Source organism: Pollachius pollachius (assembly GCF_949987615.1).
Source record: "Pollachius pollachius genome assembly, contig: scaffold_84, whole genome shotgun sequence".
In the NCBI taxonomy this organism is placed as follows: domain Eukaryota; kingdom Metazoa; phylum Chordata; class Actinopteri; order Gadiformes; family Gadidae; genus Pollachius; species Pollachius pollachius.
The window spans coordinates 72,031-90,959 of NW_027641413.1; the positions used below are offsets into that span (position 1 = coordinate 72,031).

The following is an 18,929-nucleotide window of genomic DNA, read 5'->3' on the forward strand; positions in this document are numbered from 1 at the left end:
CTCTCTCTCTCCCTCTCTCTCTCTCTCCTCTCTCTCTCTGTCTCTCTCTCTCTCTCCCTCTCTCTCTCTCCCTCTCTCTCTCTCTCACTCTCTCTCCTTCTCTCCCTCTCTCTCTCTCTCCCTCTCTCTCTCTCTCTGTCTCTCTCTCTCTCTCTTTCTCTCTCTCTCTCTTTCTCTCTCTCCCTCCCTCTCTCTCTCTCTCCCTCTCTCTCTCTCTCTCTCTCTCTCTCTATACAACAGCTCTTCAGTGTACTCACTAGATCATCATCAAGAAGGACCTCACAAGTTGGGCCAGCTTTATGGGGCCCCACAGCTAGCCTTGGCCCTTGAGTCGTGTTGGACTTGGCACCCGGCTGCAGCAGCAGCACCTTTTTAACACACAGCACCTGGACGGGAAGGCCTGACATAACGCTTCACTGGCAGCAGACGAGATCCATCTCTGAAGAGAGCCCAGACACAATCAAGACTATCAAATAAATCAGGATTATAGAATATGTGATTTGATATGATTTGTGTTTGGGGTTGAAGTCAGCTCTAGGTTCAGGACATTTTGTAAGTAGTATCCATTAGTGGTCGGCCACAACAAAATGTATCTTCCTTTATCTCATTAATATTATATTCTGACACACTGAATACGTGGGAAAGACAAGTACAAACTCAACAATGAGCGAAATAGAAAATTCTACACACCTTGATAGCAATATAAATAGAGTAAACATTTAATTCATGACAACTGGTAGTATGAATAAGATCACAAGCTTCAACTGAATTACACCACAATGTGTTATAATCAACCCAAAGAGTCGCCCAAGTATATCCGCCGTAAACGCGACACATCACTGTTCCCTATAAGCTATAGCTATAGCTTATAGCTATAGCTATAAGCTTTAACAGACCTGCTGCTCAAGGCCTCCAATATTCTGCATGGTGAGTTAAGGCAGGAGTGGTTAAACGTGTGGAATGTAGAGTGGATTAACTTCCTGTGAAACAGAGTGCCATTTACAGGACCAGCCTGTTCAAACAGACGGCCGTTTGGCTGTTAAAGGCCTTCAAAGCCAGGTGAACTGTGGACTGATTAGTGTGCCAAAGGGTACCTAAGTCTTCGGTGTTTGGGTTTCATCCCTACTCTCCTGACCTGAACACTACATCTTAAGTGTATTATTTTGCATCATTTTATGAGCTATTCAAATCCGTTTTCAAGATGTGTTACGATGAGTCTAGAAAAAAACGATACAATTAAATAACGAACCTGAGGAATTACTTACTTTCCAATTTTACTAACCATTTTTATTGCTTTTAAAAACTGTTGGTGGTCCGTCCCATCAACACCTCGAGAATAGCCGCTGAGTCAACCCAATGACCAAACCAGCCGCCACCCAAAAGTGTATGTGTGTGTGTGTGTGTGTGTGTGTGTGTGTGTGTGTGTGTGTGTGTGTGTGTGCACACCTTAGTGAGCCCCACGGAATACGCTGACACTCCAACTGGAATACGCTCTGCTTTCCTTTCCTGGTTCTGCGGCCATGAATAGGTCCCTTTCACCCCGGTCACTCCCACTTACCCCCCCTTACCCAACAGCCTCCCCGAGGAAAACGCCTCAAAACACAGTTCACGTCTCAGTTCTGACCCCGGACGACCGGCTATGTGCACACCCCATTCAGTGGCGAGGCTACTGCTAACCCTCGAACCCATCCCACGAATCACCCATAAGAACAACGAAGAATGAAACTTATTTATAGTATGGAATTGAATGTATCTTGAATTTGAAAAATATATAGAAGGGAAATTAGCATTTCCCCTGCTGCAGTAGCAAAAAGGGGCATATATCAGTGCAGAGCGCGTCTTTTTATATGGAAAGAAATTTGGGCGAAAACGCTGAAATCATCCTCTTGCAACACGAACACGTGGGAATTCAATTAAATACTCGTTAGGAAGCATACATAATGGGGGCTCAAACTCTTGTCTTACCAAGACGGGCCAACAGCAGTAGGCTACACCAACATGCATGTCGCCCTCTACAGGTGAATGCTATGTGCTCATCCACAAAGTGCAGACAAGCTGCACGCATGGACACAACCCCGTGAATTATGTTCCGAAAGATAATGTGAAAATCCTTCTACAAGACGTAAGTAATAATATTTATGTTTTTGTGGATCGTGAAATATTCTTGTGGATATCATTTTACAAAGCAGATATAAAAAATAGTTGTAGTCTTCGGTGCACTCGGTGTGACCGCATCATGTTGGTTACTACTCACTTCCTTTTACATGGACTTCTCCATCTTCAGGTGTGTGTACGCATCCAATTTTAACAAAACTTTTAACCTCACACATCGTTATATGATTCAATACAAAAAGACACAAGTAAAATGATAAAAACGTCCATAGCGCGCTCATTGTTCAGGACTACACGTCCCATGATGCATCTCTGCACCGAAGCGGAAGAACAGTCGTAGTTCAAAGGCCGGACCGACCCGCCTCAAACACGCGTGTGAGCTGTCGGTTGAGTGTGTGTGTGTGTAGCGTGGGTACTTTCTTCGAGTTTGTTTTAGTTTTGTTCCGTATTTATATGCTCTGTCGCATTGTCGCGTCTTGTTTTAAAGATGTCCGCGGACGCGTCGAAGCGCGGCCACTTGATCCTCCTGATCTGTCGTCATTTAAAGGAGAGCGGGTTGCTGGACGCAGCCGAGGAGCTGAGGAAGCACGCGCCTCAGGTCTGCACGCATAGACACAACCAGACGGACTGCACACACACACACACCTTCCCTAAACACACACACACACACACACACACACACCACTTCACTACAAACACACACCTTCACTACACAGCCACACACACACTTTCCCTACACACACACAGACCTTCACTGCACACACACACACAACTTCAACACACACACACCCCTTCACTACACACACACACTCCCCTTCACTACACACACACACACACACACCTTCACTATACACGCACACACATCACTACACACACACCTTCACTACACACACCCCTTCACCACACACACACACACACCTTCACTACACACACACACACACACACACACACCTTCACTACACGCACACACACACACCTTCACCACACACACACCTTCACTACACACACACACAACTTCACCACACACACACACACACACACACACACCTTCACTACACACACACACACACACACACACACACACACTTACCTAAGCTGTTCTTCTTTGCATTACAGGTGGAAACGGGCAGCTCTGCGTCCTTGATGGACATTTATACTTCATGGTTGGAGTGAGTACGATTACCCCCCCACCCTTCGTTTCTAACATTAACCCTTTAGAACAGGGTTAGGTTAGGGTTACCTAACCCTAACCTAACCCTAACATTAACCCTTTAGAACAGGGTTAGGTAACCCTAACCTAACCCTAACATTAACCCTTTAGAACAGGGTTAGGTAACCCTAACCTAACCCTAACATTAACCCTTTAGAACAGGGTTAGGTTAGGGTTAGGTAACCCTAACATTAACCCTTTAGAACAGGGTTAGGTAACCCTAACCTAACCCTAACATTAACCCTTTAGAACAGGGTTAGGTTAGGGTTAGGTAACCCTAACCTAACCCTAACATTAACCCTTTAGAACAGTGAAGTAACACAGGCTTCGTGTTGATGTTTCATTGGCTGATAGAAAGTCCAATGGGCTGACGAAGAGGAGGCGGAAAGCGGACCCGAAGAGCAGCAGCGAGACGTCGGAGGACGAGGATGGGGTGACCCTCGCTAAAGGTAGGGGCCACTCTCTAAAGGTAGGGCCCACTCTCTGAAGGTAGGGGCCACTCTCTGAAGGTAGGGGCCACTCTCTAAAGGTAGGGGCCACTGTAAAGGTAGGGGCCACTCTCTAAAGGTAGGGGCCACTGTAAAGGTAGGGGCCACTCTCTAAAGGTAGGGGCCACTCTCTAAAGGTAGGGGCCACTGTAAAGGTAGGGGCCACTCTCTAAAGGTAGGGGCCACTCTCTAAAGGCAGGGGCCACTCTATAAAGGCAGGGGCCACTCTCTAAAGGTAGGGGCCAATCTAAAGGTAGGGGCCACTGTAAGGTAGGGGCCACTCTCTAAAGGCAGGGGCCACTCTCTAAAGGTAGGGGCCACTCTCTAAAGGCAGGGGCCACTCTCTAAAGGTAGGGGGCCACTGTAAAGGTAGGGGCCACTGTAAAGGTAGGGGCCACTGTAAAGGTAGGGGGGCAGTCACACACAGCATGCAGGCTTTAGACATGATTAACAGTATGTGCTGTCAGTTTAATATTGGGCTGTGTTCATTCTGCAGTGTTGCACTTCAGTAGTCAAACGATTTGTTATAAAACCCGTTTTCTGAAGGTGGGGTCAAGCCTGCAAGATGGGAAACTGGAGCTGGTGATTATGAGGAGGATGATGAGGATGATGAGGAGGACAGTGAACTGTTCAGCCAAAGCCTACTTCCACAGGTAAGGTTAGAGCCTACACAGTGCAGACACTCAGTCAAGCATAAACAGAAGTCACTCTGAATTTGTTTGGTTATTTGTGTTTGCTATTTGATTCTACAATTACAATGATTCATAGAATAGTAACGCAGAAACCTGCTTTACTTATAAACACGTGACACTGAAAAAAATGAAAAACACTGACTACAAAATAATGAATGTTGTAATCAAATGATCTCCCAAGTTTATGATATCGACATCGGATGAGAAAGAAGAAGGTAGTATTGTTTAGGCCATCCCTGAATATTTCTGCTGCACCTTTAATCTCACCCACAGACACTGAAAAAATTATCTAATCAAACTCTGGTGAAGAATCGTGGGATTGCAGTTAAAACTACAGTTCCCAGCAAGCCAGAGAGCGAAGAGGGAACTACAGGGGTGAGGTGTTCTGGAATATCATGCTCAGTTTAATGACCTGTATGAAAAACGATGGCTTTTCCAATTCATGAAAGCGATGATCTTATCATTCATTCCTCACTGATTTCTTTTTCCAGCGTTTGAAACAGAGAAAAAAGCCGCCAGCGAGACCGACCTCCACGACCCAGGCTGTCCATCCCCCAGTGAAGGCAGCTGCTGGTCCTTCCAAGTCCAAACCGCCGGCCTCGTCCAGCAGTGAGTCTAGTGATGAAAGTGAAGCTGGAGCCGCTGATCCGCTGCAGAAGGCCACCCCCACCACGACCAGCCTGGCTGCTCCAGGCACACCAAGAGCAAAGACCCCCGCTGGAGGCCCCAGGAAGGCAGGCCGCGTCAGCAGCGCGTCGTCTTCAGACAGCGACGAGGAACCGCTGCCTGGGAACCAACAGGCGGCCACGCCGTCAGCCAATAGGAAGGCTTCTCCTGCAGCCGCCAGACCGGCCCAGGCCGCGGAGAGCTCCAGTGAGACGGAGTCCTCGGGGACTGACGATGAGGTCCCTCCCACCACCCCTAAGACGCCCCTTAGAGGGGCCTCTACGCCCTCCAAGACCCCCCCTCCTGCGGCCCCGGGCCCCAATAGGGCCACGCCCTCTGCTGGGACCACCACTGAGTCCAGTGAGGAAAGTGATGATGGGGCCGCCACCCCGACCACCCCGACCACCACCACCACCCCGACCACCACCACCACCCCGACCACCCCGACCACCCCGACCACCCCGGCCGCTCGGGTCACTGCTGCGCCCAAGACTAAAGCGGTCGGAGCCGCTTCTTCAGCCAAGAAGACCCCGGTGGCCCAGGCCGCAGAGAGCTCCAGTGAGACGGGGTCCTCGGACAGCGAGGACGAGGCCCCTCCCACCGCCCCTGTGAAGACGCCCCTTAGAGCGGCCTCCACACCCTCCCAGGCCCCCGCCCCTGGGGGGCCGGGGTCAGTGTCTGCGGCCCCGGCGGCCGCCCGCAGGAGGCCGGACAGCGTCAGCAGCGACACGACTTCAGAGAGCGACCAGGAGGCCCCAGCGGTGAGTCGATCTCGATGCTATGGCTGCCATCTCCAAGATTGCGTGTAGATAAATGTATTTAAGGTCTCTGCGTTCCCCGAATGAGGACACAATGCTGAGTGAGCCCAGGGGCCCACTGATGAATGATCTTGCAATTGCAGTATTTTCCACGTTAGGAACTGGGTGCGTGGGGGGGGGCTGTGTTTGTATTGGTGATTGACCGATATATATCGGCCGGCCGTTATTATCAGCCCATATTTCTGTTTGTTTTTTTCGGCAATTTATTTATTCTAATTTTTCTTTATTTCATTTTATTTTTTGCTGGCATGATTTAGAGACAGTTCAATAAATGTTCCTTTTTTAAATTGAGAGTTATCATCATTTGTATGATGTAAATTGAGGGAGCAAAAGCAGTATCGGCTTAGCCTGGGAATCCAGACCCACAACTAGAAAGCTGCAGGGTCTGGCAACGAGTAATGAAAATGGCCCAACCCGAAAATATCACTGGATAACACGCATTGGTTAACACTACGAGCAATCAGAAGAATACAAGGAGTGACGAATCCAGGCCAGCGGAGCTAACCAATAGATAAGACTCTTGCCGTATCCGGTCGGTAAAACAGCAACGCTTTTGGCCCGCCTATATCAGATACACCGATGTGATTGGTTAATGTTGTGGGCCAGGGGAACCGGGGAGTGAGTATATTGCTCGTTCCAAGAGTGACTCGCTGAGCAAATTTAAATTGTGCTCTTGCGAGAACTCTGGACGTCCAGGGTAGTATCGGCTCAAGAAAATCGGTATCGGCGTTAGGGCTGCAACAACGAATCGATAAAATCGATAGCTAAAAGCATTGGCAACGAATTTGGTCATCGATTCGTTGAGTCGCGCGATTAATACGTCACTCGTGGGCGCGGCACTGTTTACAGCCAGCCGCCGACAGGTTGGTTCTTGGTTCATGCACGCCCACAGCAAGCTTTAGTGTGAGCGACCACAGCTTGTATTTTGGTCATATCTTAACACTGGACTGTAGGCCTATATAAAAGTGTCGTACCTTCACTGTCTTTGGGTTAAAAAAACTCCTTCAACTCAGTATCCGTCTAGTCCAACCGTAAACTCTGTCAGCTGCTGCTGCTGCAGACGGTGTGCAGACTAGAGATGGATTTATTGATTCGTTTCCGCGAACCAGTTCGCGTGATTCAGTTCGCCAAGGGGAGTCGTTCGTGAATCGTTCGTTCGTTCGTTCGTTCAGTCGAGTTTCCGGTAGCGGTGAATCGAATCATACACGGTTCTCTGAGTCAGTCAGACTCAGCCCCTCGTTCGTTAGTTCGTTCGTTCGTTCAGTCGAGTTTCCGGTTCAGTCGAGTTTCCGGTAGAATCATGGAATGAACGGCTCAGACTCAGCGCCTCCCTCGTTCTCATTCGTCAACATTACAACTTTAACCAAACGCAGCGGGATGGGGGGTGTAGTTGATTATTGGATGTTTGACATATCAGCAAAATAATAGACTTGATTTAGCAATGATGGTGGGTGTCCCGGGTGTTTTAGGCTCCCATAAACAGAACCCTGTGCAGCCAAAGACTAAATCTAGCTGCCAAAATTAGCACTGCCTTCAAAACGAGAGCTGGTTAATTGTGAAAAATGCATTAAACTGTTATCAGACAACGCAGTTATACGCTATTGTAATGACCTCGCCGGTGACAAACCAGGTCACTGAAAACCCGTAACCAACGGCAAAAAGCCACACTAACAACAGCCGGTTACCCGGGCAACCCCCCAACTCGGTCCCTTCAACGTGCAAGCCCCCACCCTCCTGTTCTCCCAAGGCCCTCCCCCAGCTGACCTGATGATTCGCCCCCCACACTGATTGACAAGAAGAACATCCAATGCATGCACAGAGAACAACTGGCATAACGGACAACGAAATACAATGCAACACATAACACACAAACTCTTTAAATGTCCCAGGGTCGCTACACTATAGACTCTAGAGTTTCTGGTATAAAGGCTGGGACGAATTTCAAATGATAAATATGTACACTTTATGTTGAAAGTATACTGTCGCGATTTCCATTGAAACGAATTGCGCGGTGAGTAGTCTTCACAACGAGAGCTGGTAGGTTGTGAAAAATGTGGTATAAAGGCTGGGACGAATTTCGAATTATGAATATGTACAATGCATCCTTTAAATACGTCCGTGCAACAGATGGCCAATGTGAATAATAGATAGCTCGCTCACTAAGCCCATTTGTTTTTTCCCCATTAAACCTGTTGATTTCTGTCTCTCATTGACTAAAATTCAACGAGAGCGTCCTAGACTCAGTCCTAGAACAGCAAACGATTGGCTGGCTCTCGTGAGTCGTGACGTCTCTCAGTCGGTCCCTCCTCACCACTCACACAGTGAGTGAACGAACTGTCAGCGAGTCAGCGACTAGTGGGTCTGGGAGGAGTCGACTCTGAGAACGAACGAGACGAACGAGGCGAACGAGACGAACGAGGTGAACGAGAGAGAGGAACCAGTTCAGTTCGTTCGTCTTAACGATTCGTTCATTCGAACTGATTCGTTCGCGAACGAGTCAACACTAGTGCAGACGGGCTCGAGCCAGCACCGCGTGCATCAACAGTCTTTCAAACCAGCGGTAGTAATCACACAACCGGACGGTGTAGAAAGTCCCGTCAGTTAAAAATAGTAATCCAGTTTTTAAATCCATGTTAAAATCGGCAGGATATAGAGCTAGTTAGCTTAAAAAAAGTGGCAAACTGTGTCAATTGTGGTGTATTCAGGTCGGCTCGGTAATATGATTGATTGAAAAAAAATGAGATTTTGCCGAAAACTTGTTTTCCGAGCAATATACAGTCCCTCCAGAAAAACGCGGCGTTTTTTTGTGATTGTTGCGGCCAAAAATCATTGATTATGCGGCATGTTTTCTTAAAAAATGCGATGATTTATGCAATTTTATGCGAGGATATTGCGGGAACTTGCAAAAATTGCGGGAACTTGCGAAAAAATGCGGGAACTTGCGGAAAATGCAGCTTTTCAATGACGTTCACATCGCGTAATTACGTCACTTCATAACGTTCCCATGGCAGCAGGGGGAAATGGCTGCTGTTGTGTGAAGTAAACACAACATTTTTCCACCTTCTGCTAAGATATATGTGACTGTTTTGCAACGAAAATGCGGGGATTATGAAATCATGCAAGCCCCGCATATTTTGCGCGGAAATCGGCAATTTATGCGGTGAAAGTGCGGCATATTTGAAAAAATGTGACCCCCGCATGAATATGCAGACTTTGGCTGATTATGCGTTGAATTATGCAATCGCATAATCGCGTTTTTCTGGAGGGACTGAATATAAAATAGATAGTAAAGATGGAATTATGTCCTGTTTAACGTCCTATCTTGAGCTATGATCATCTTATCAGCAATTAAAGCAATAATACAAGTTCTATTTCAACAAAATAATAGAAAAGTATCAATAGTGGTATCAATAAAGACTTGGATCGTTAAGGAGCCTCGAAAATGCTATCAATATCAATAAAAATTAACGATCTCCTGTCATCTGAGAGAAATTAAGATGATTTCATTTGTCTTTTAACCGTTAGTATTTACTGGTTAAAGATCTTATAGGTTAACCATGGACATCCCTTATATACTGTATATATAAATATTTATCATACATTGTATGTTTTTTATTTTTTTATCATTCAATATCATTACTTTAATAGTTGCTCCGGGACGTTGGAGCAATAACCTGGTGTTTTTACACTTCACAGTCTGCACTGTGAATTTGAAGTAATGTTCAGTTTTTGAATAAAGATGCGGCAATTACAAATGTTTCTTTTTTTATCTGATGAATTAAAAAAATAATCGACCAATTAATTGATTATTAAAATAATCGTTAGTTGCTGCCCTAATCGGCGTATTTGCCATCGGCTAAGGCTGATGAAAAAAAATCGGTATCGGTATCGGCCCTAAAAAGTCCATATTGGTCGACCCCTAGGTTGTATCTCTGGGAGAAAGGGGGTCGCCAAAGAGAACGTAACTGAGGTCTTTGAGAGCGACATCGTAACATGACTCCTGTCAAAAAAGCCGGGATTGTTGTCATTCACTTTAAATGTAGCAGTACATGTATTCATTCTAATGTGTATTCGTTCTGCTTGGTCCCAACCTGGTTCACAGCCGGCTGTCAAGGCGTCGGCCGTCGGCACCCCAAAGCCTGTGAAGACAGCACCTACAGACTCCTCGACACACGCCCAGACCACCACGCCTGCAGCCCCCGGCCCCGCCGCTAAACGCCCGGCCGCTTCCAGCCCTGAGTCCAGTGAGGACAGTGAGGACGGATTCGGCAGACAGACGCAGATCTTGGATTACTTCAAGGCTGCCAAAGAAACGCCCGCCACCCCGCTGGCCGCTGCCGCCAGACCGGCCCAGGCCGCGGAGAGCTCCAGTGAGACGGAGTCCTCGGGGACTGACGATGAGGCCCCTCCCACCACCCCTAAGACGCCCCTTAGAGGGGCCTCTACGCCCTCCAAGACCCCCCCTCCTGCGGCCCCGGGCCCCAATAGGGCCACGCCCTCTGCTGGGACCACCACTGAGTCCAGTGAGGAAAGTGATGATGGGGCCGCCACCCCGACCACCCCGACCACCACCACCACCCCGACCACCACCCCGACCACCCCGACCACCCCGGCCGCTCGGGTCACTGCTGCGCCCAAGACTAAAGCGGTCGGAGCCGCTTCTTCAGCCAAGAAGACCCCGGTGGCCCAGGCCGCAGAGAGCTCCAGTGAGACGGGGTCCTCGGACAGCGAGGACGAGGCCCCTCCCACCGCCCCTGTGAAGACGCCCCTTAGAGCGGCCTCCACACCCTCCCAGGCCCCCGCCCCTGGGGGGCCGGGGTCAGTGTCTGCGGCCCCGGCGGCCGCCCGCAGGAGGCCGGACAGCGTCAGCAGCGACACGACTTCAGAGAGCGACCAGGAGGCCCCAGCGGTGAGTCGATCTCGATTAGGGATCGGCCGATATGGATTTTTTTCGGGCCGTTATCGGTCCTCAGCCTTAGTCGATGACCGATTAGCCGATACCGATTTTCTTGAGCCAATATTTGGAGCCGATACTACCCTGGAAATCCTGAGTTCTCGCGAGAGCAGAATTTGCTCCGCGAGTCACTTTGGAAACGAGAAATATGCTTTCTCCCCGATTCCCCTGGCCCAGAACACATCGGTGTATCTGATATAGGCGGGCCAAAAGCGTTGCTGTTTTACCGACCGGATACGGCAAGAGTCTTATCTATTGGTTAGCTCCGCTGGTCTGGATACGTCACCCCTTGTATTCTTTTGATATTTTCAAATGCATGCTTGGTGCGGCCCCTCGGGTTGGGCCATTTTCATTACCCGTTGCCAGACCCTGCAGCTTTCTGGAAGGGGGTCTGGATTCCCAGGCTAAGCTGATACTGCTTTTGCTCCCTCAATTTACATCATGAAAATGACCCAATGAAGATAACAAATGTTACAAGTCTCAATTTATTGAACTGTCTGTAAATCATGCCAGGCCAAAATAAAAAAATAAAAACGGCGAAAAACAATAATAATCGGCCAATGACGATACATGAAAAAACTAGTGGTGTAAGTTTAACGCGTTATTTACGGCGGTAACGCAAACCAATTTTAACGGCGTTAATTTTTATATCGCGCAATTAACGCTTTTTAGGCTTGGCAAAAGTTTTAGTTTTTTCACCTGCTGAAAAACTACAACACCATACCGGATCTAGCTACACCGGAAACAAAACAACAAGCACGCCGCACAAACTTGTTGGGGCAAGCAAGGATACGGAGCGGGTGAAAAACTCCTTAAAATTGTGTGTGTGTTTGTGTGTCACTCTGTTCGAGCCTTCAATGTTGTCATTAGCTGTTACGTCTTTCTGACCAATCGCAGTTCCAGGCCGACCTGGGCTGTACCACTGCAGGAGGGGCCGCTCAGTTACTCCGCTCTAGACAAAATCGACTTGGTTGCGACGTTGACAGATTGTATGTGTTGCGTGTGTAGAATGAGTGAGAGGTTGTGGTGGCACAGCTCAGGCTGCCGGACGGCGCTGCAAGGAACTTTTATAAACGCAATATTGTTATCCCGCAGTAATCAGCCCGGCGGCCCCGAAACGTTAATGGCCCACCGGGAATTCTCCCGACTCTCCCGATTACCACTCCGCCACCGTGTGTGTGTGTGTGTGTGTGTGTGTGTGGGCGTTATTCAATAGCCTGGTAATGTGTATAGGCCTACGTACGGTACAAATTTTCATACTGGTTTAAATAATAAATGTTATAGTATTTCCCATCTTTGCTGAGCAAGAGTTTTCGAAAGTTCAGTGATTGAAACAAATAGAAGCCTGGGCTATTGAGTTTTACGGTAGGCCTACCACTGTCATGCACCTACCGAGTGTCAAGTGGACCGGGTTGAAGACTGAGGTCTTTGAGAGCGACATCGTAACATGACTCCTGTCAAAAAAGCCGGGATTGTTGTCATTCACTTTAAATGTAGCAGTACATGTATTCATTCTAATGTGTATTCGTTCTGCTTGGTCCCAACCTGGTTCACAGCCGGCTGTCAAGGCGTCGGCCGTCGGCACCCCAAAGCCTGTGAAGACAGCACCTACAGACTCCTCGACACACGCCCAGACCACCACGCCTGCAGCCCCCGGCCCCGCCGCTAAACGCCCGGCCGCTTCCAGCCCTGAGTCCAGTGAGGACAGTGAGGACGGATTCGGCAGACAGACGCAGATCTTGGATTACTTCAAGGCTGCCAAAGAAACGCCCGCCACGCCGTCCACCCCGCTGGCCGCTGCCGCCAGACCGGCCCAGGCCGCGGAGAGCTCCAGTGAGACGGAGTCCTCGGGGACTGACGATGAGGCCCCTCCCACCACCCCTAAGACGCCCCTTAGAGGGGCCTCTACACCCTCCAAGACCCCCCCTCCTGTGGCCCCGGGCCCCGCCCCTCTGGGCCCCCACCCCTCTGCAGCGCCCGGCCCTGGGTCCAGCGAGGGAGGGGAGGGCGGGGGACGGACCCCCAGCGTCCCCATGACAACCATCTGGGATTTCTTCGGCCGGACCACTCCCGATAAGACTCCAGCGGGGGCGAACAGGAGGCCTGGCGGTGGGGAGGTGTGTTATACGGTAGGCATGTTGAGAGGTTCTGTTAGGCCCTGGAATCAGCTCGTGTTTTTCAGTTCCAGGGTGCTTGCATTACGAGGTCGATACGTATTACGATTCTTTAAAGAAGCGTTTTTTTATATTGCATTACAATATTACGAATATCTTTTGGAAAATGTAAAAACAAAATCCTGGCATTTACTTGCAATGAGAATATATGCAGAGGCATTCAAAGCTCTAGCACCAGAAAAAAACCATTTTAAATAACTTCAATGAACCAGAAAAATTAAGAAAAATATGAATTGTTATTAATTGTATTACTTGTCCCGCCAAGATTAAATTTACCTTTATTGTCATTAAAGATAATCGCGAGCCTTGCGTGAACATTATATATTATATATATTTTTAAAATATTTTCATCCCTTTATATTTTGTAGACATTTTCTTGACTCATGGCTCCATCTGATCTCTTAACCCGGTCGCTGGTTCCCATAGGTTCCCCTACCACAGCCCCCGGGCCAGGCTCCACGCCCGCGCGCTGGGCCCCTGCCCGCCCGGCCCGAGGCCTCGGATAGCTCCAGCGACGACGCCGTGGTCCACCGCACGCCGGAGACCATCAGCACAGGAGGAGCGGCCGCAGAGTCCAGCGATACGGTGTCCGACAGCGAGGAGGACAACGCCCAGGTAGCCTGGTCCGTCCACCACGTATCTTACGTTTTGTATTTGACGTCCGTTTGACACCTGCTTCTGAAACCGTTCAACAGGCACTAGGAGCCATGCTGAAGTTACTCCAGTCGAAAGGGAAACCCACCCCCAGAGCAGGCCCGCGGACCCCCAAGACCCCCGCCACAGTGAGTCCCACACACTGACGGTGGATACACTGATCCTTTAGTAGGGCTTTACAGCTCATGGAGAAGTGATGTTGCTGCCCACACTGATGACGTTTGTCTTCTTAGGCGGCGCCCACTTCCAAGCCCCCATCCAAAGCAAAGTCTAAACCCAAGGCAACCAAAGCACCCGCAACTTCAACCGCCGCACCGAAGGCCAAGGCCGTCCCGAAGCCCAAGCGGGCCAAGAAAGACGGAGCTCTGAGCACCAACTCGGAGGCTGGGAAGAAGACTCCAGTAAAGGTTGGCGTTAGGGACCATGCTTCGTTAGTCCCGTTATCCTATTAAACCTTTGATTGTCTTTGCTATCTGCAGAGCTGTCTGTATGCCACTGTATATAGATCATTGATTTACAAGTTTAAATTGATTCAACAGAGGTCCAGAGCGATTCCTGGCTCCACAGCTGCCTCTCCTGGCTGTAAGCCCAAAGCTAGCCTCCAAAGTGCCGTCCTCCAAGCCGCAGGCCCAGTGGCAGGTATGTAGCCTACAAGGACGTCTATGATCGTTTGACGCTGAAATCGCGATCAAAATTGGATTAATGGCCCGGCCCTTAGAGGACCTGTTGCAGTCCTGTGAAATAAGGTGGACTGATTTGGTCTTTGAGAATAATTGTCAATTTGCTTAGAAGGTGGTCTCGTTGCCCTGGCTGCTCAATCTGATTCCTACATCCAAATGTGCTTTCAATTTCCCTCCATCCTAGACACGGCGAAGACCTTAAAAGTTAAAGCCACCCCCACAAAAAACAAAGCCACCACCGTGAAAAGCAAAGCTCCACCTGTGATCGGCAAAGCCACACCTGTGAAAAAGACACAGTTGCTGAAGAAGACACCGACGCCAAAAAAGACACCGCCAACAAAGAAGGTTTGAAAATTCAAACACAACCATTAATGTAGAAGAGAGGCCATTGAGGTATCACGGCTGATGCAGTAGTATGCTAAACAATGTCTTCTGTACCCTCAGTCGACAAAGAGGAAACTGGGGGATCCTCAGCCCACAGAGCCAGAGGACGTCTTGTCCAGTGCCCCGCAGATTCCTGCTTGGAACAACAGTTCTGACTCTGAAGGCAGTCTCGATGTGGAGAAGTGGAAGCGGCTGGTTTTGAATCTGTCAGGTGTGTGTGTGTGTGTGTGAGTGTGTGTGTGTGTGTGGGAGGCTAGTGGGGCTACTTGTTGTTGTTTGTTGTAATTTCAATTTTTTTTGTCTAATTCACATCAGAAAAAAGTGGCACAAGCGTTTCTGTTCCAACCTGGTTATTGGTAACGTCTAACAACCCTAACCCTGGTTATTGGTAATTCCTAACTAACCCTAACCCTAGTTATTGGTAATGTCTAACTAACCCTGACCCTGGTTATTGGTAACGTCTAACTAACCCTGACCCTAACCTGGTTATTGGTAACGTCTAACTAACCCTAACCTGGTTATTGGTAACGTCTAACTAACCCTAACCCTGGTTATTGGTAACGTCTAACTAACCCTGACCCTGGTTATTGGTAATGTCTAACTAACCTTGACCCTGGTTATTGGTAACGTCTAACTAACCCTAACCCAGGTTATTGGTAACGTCTAACTAACCCTAACCCTGGTTATTGGTAACGTCTAACTAACCCTATCCCTGGTTATTGGTAACGTCTAACTAACCCTAACCTGGTTATTGGTAATGTCTAACTAACCCTAACCTGGTTATTGGTAACGTCTAACTAACCCTAACCCTGGTTATTGGTAACGTCTAACTAACCCTAACCCTGGTTATTGGTAACGTCTAACTAACCCTAACCCTGGTTATTGGTAACGTCTAACTAACCCTAACCCTGGTTATTGGTAACGTCTAACTAACCCTAACCCTGTTTATTGGTAACGTCTACCTAACCCTATCCTGGTTATTGGTAACGTCTAACTAACCCTAACCTGGTTATTGGTAACGTCTAACTAACCTTAACCTTGGTTATTGGTAACGTCTAACTAACCCTAACCTGGTTATTGGTAACGTCTAACTAACCCTAACCTGGTTATTGGTAACGTCTAACTAACCCTAACCTTGGTTATTGGTAACGTCTAACTAACCCTAACCTTGGTTATTGGTAACGTCTAACTAACCCTAACCCTGGTTATTGGTAACGTCTAACTAACCCTAACCTGGTTATTGGTAATGTCTAGCTAACCCTGGTTATTGGTAATGTCTAGCTAACCCTGGTTATTGGTAACGTCTAACTAACCCTAACCTGGTTATTGGTAACGTTTCTGTGGGTTGGTATTACTGTCTGATGCTGACCTGGTTATTGGTAACGTCTTACTAACCCTAACCCTGGTTATTGGTAACGTCTATGGGGTGGTATAACTGTGTGATGCTGACCTGGTTATTGGTAACGTCTTACTAACCCTAACCTGGTTATTGGTAACGCCTCTGTGGGGTGGTATAACTGTCTGATGCTGACCTGGTTATTGGTAACGTCTTACTAACCCTAACCTGGTTATTGGTAACGTCTCTGTGGTGGTATAACTGTCTGATGCTGACCTGGTTATTGGTAACGTCTTACTAACCCTAACCTGGTTATTGGTAACGCCTCTGTGGGGTGGTATAACTGTCTGATGCTGACCTGGTTATTGGTAACGTCTTACTAACCCTAACCTGGTTATTGGTAACGTCTTACTAACCCTGACCCTAACCTGGTTATTGGTAACGTCTAACTAACCCTAACCTGGTTATTGGTAACGTTTCTGTGGGTTGGTATTACTGTCTGATGCTGACCTGGTTATTGGTAACGTCTTACTAACCCTAACCTGGTTATTGGTAACGTCTTACTAACCCTGACCCTGACCTGGTTATTGGTAACGTCTTACTAACCCTAACCTGGTTATTGGTAACGTCTTACTAACCCTGACCCTAACCTGGTTATTGGTAACGTCTTACTAACCCTGACCCTAACCTGGTTATTGGTAACGTCTAACTAACCCTAACCTGGTTATTGGTAACGCCTCTGTGGGGTGGTATAACTGTTGCTGACCTGGTCGGCAGCGTTTTGAACCACCCTAACCCTAACCCTAACCCTAACCCTAACCCTAACCCTTCGTCTGCACAGTGGAAGACGAAGCCAAGATGCAGACCATGGCCGCTCTGGATGCGACCCCGGCCAAGAAGCCGCGCGTCCGGAAGCCCCGGGCCGGCCCTGCTCCGGCTGACCCCAGCGGCCAGGCGGTGAAGACCAAAGCCCTGCCGCGGAAACCGCGCGCGCCCCGGGCTAAAAAGACGTTCCCCGCGGCCCAACAGACCTTCCTCTCTTTCGTACCCGCAGCCACGCCCGCCGGGGCGAAGAGGAAGGGAGCAGACACCGCGATGGACGGCGTCCAGGCGGAGGAACCGGAGAGGAGGAGGAGGAAGAAGAGCGACTCTGGGGATGGGACGGCGGCAGAGGAACCGAAGAAGAAGAAGAAGAAGAAGAGCGACTCTGGGGACAGGAAGGAGGAACCGGAGAGGAGGAGGAGGAAGAAGAGCGACTCTGGGGACGGGAAGGAGGAACCGGAGAGGAGGAGGAGGAAGAAGAGCGACTCTGGGGACGGGAAGGAGGAACCGGAGAGGAGGAGGAGGAAGAAGAGCGACTCTGGGGACGGGAAGGAGGAACCGGAGAGGAGGAGGAAGAAGAAGAGCGACTCTGGGGACGGGAAGGAGGAACCGGAGAGGAGGAGGAGGAAGAAGAGCGACTCTGGGGACGGGAAGGAGGAACCGGAGAGGAGGAGGAGGAGGAAGAGCGACTCTGGGGACGGGACGGCGGCAGGGAAAGCGAGCAAGGCGGCCGATAAGAAGGCAGGCGGGGCCGAGGACGGGACACCTGCTGTGAAGAGCAAGAAAGACTCTGCTGGAGGCCTGAAGACGAGTCAGGAGGGCAAGAGAAAAAATAACCATGTGGCTGAGGTGCACTTCGCAGCAGAGATCCAAGGTCTGCTCGACCCCATGCCAACGCAACCCCCCGTTCTGTCCCAGCCCAAACCCAGTGAGAAGGAGCACATTTCTCACAATAAGCACAGTTGCTTTTGTTAAAAAAAAAAGTGGAACGTAACATCAGTAACATCAGTAACATCAGTATTTGTGTTTTTTAACAGAGCGCAAAAAGAAAAAGGCCAAAGATAAAGCAGCCATCTCCGTTTAGGACCTGACGCCAACCCAGTGCCTGCTACCTCCCACAAAGTCTAAAAGGTATTCAGTTGGGTTATAGTACTGATTGAAGGAGCAATATATGGTGTAAAAAGGGTTATAAATCTAAGCAAAATCTATTATGAATTATCTTGTATTATTGCTTTTCTCCTTTTATCCACAGAAAACAAGCCATGAAGTACATGAAGACTTTCTTTTTAAGGACAGGTCAAGACATCTGGAAATCATGGGCAGTGTCAAATACTGTAACAAGAATACATTGTATTTTTCTACTCTTTTTTAATACCTTTTTTATGTTTCAGTTTTTTGTGTTTTTGTACATATGACCCTTACATGTGCTGTATGCAGGTCTGTATGCGCCATAAGATGAGTTATAAACGTGTTGTATGATGTGGTGCCCCTACATAGAAACCCTCATCAAGTGGTCGAGATGATCAATAGTTGGCGATTGGGTAAAAAAAAAAATCATATATACCATGTTATGTTTGATTTGTAAACAGATACCATTTATCAGGGCTGGTGCTGGCCGTTTCAGTGCCCTACGCGAGCGGGGGGGGGAACCTCTTTTTATATATTAGGTAAAAACACCTAATTTGCCGAAATTGAGTACTTGGTGCCTTACGGTGCCTGCGTACTCTGCGTATAGGGAGTGGCGCTTTGAGTACCAAATGTGTTCGGCTGCCAGATCGGTTCGGGGGTCCTAGATGCGCAATAATGACGCACTTCCTGTAAACGATGTCATTAAGTCGTTCTGCATTGTAGTCTGGATGCTTGGAATGCATGTTTTAATACATTCGTTTTAATATTAAAGATTAGCAGTTATCCAATTTACCCATAACAATGTCAATCC

The 18,929-nt window shown here is 48.6% G+C and overlaps 1 protein-coding gene across 1 annotated transcript; it reads left to right on the plus strand.

Moving 5' to 3' along the window:
- Positions 1–2,502: 2,502 nt before the first annotated feature.
- LOC307091608 (uncharacterized protein) lies at positions 2,503–18,905 on the plus strand. The gene is made up of 18 exons (XM_079759245.1): positions 2,503–2,710; positions 3,229–3,281; positions 3,677–3,771; positions 4,357–4,463; positions 4,776–4,877; positions 4,994–5,929; positions 10,089–10,895; positions 12,497–13,069; positions 13,541–13,729; positions 13,810–13,896; positions 14,002–14,175; positions 14,308–14,407; positions 14,633–14,793; positions 14,893–15,043; positions 17,010–17,335; positions 17,441–17,918; positions 18,028–18,121; positions 18,243–18,905. Exons 1-17 carry the CDS (start codon positions 2,600–2,602, stop codon positions 18,072–18,074), a joined length of 4,497 nt encoding a protein of 1,498 aa, XP_079615371.1. The 5' UTR covers positions 2,503–2,599; the 3' UTR covers positions 18,075–18,121; positions 18,243–18,905.
- Positions 18,906–18,929: the final 24 nt, after the last annotated feature.

Bases quoted from the DNA above. Each gene is read 5' to 3' on its own strand.
- LOC307091608 (XM_079759245.1), top strand. From the start codon at position 2,600: ATGTCCGCGGACGCGTCGAAGCGCGGCCACTTGATCCTCCTGATCTGT. The intron at 13,730-13,809 runs GTAGCCTGGTCC...ACCGTTCAACAG, and splicing joins GCGAGGAGGACAACGCCCAG to GCACTAGGAGCCATGCTGAA. The intron at 13,897-14,001 runs GTGAGTCCCACA...TTGTCTTCTTAG, and splicing joins CCCCCAAGACCCCCGCCACA to GCGGCGCCCACTTCCAAGCC.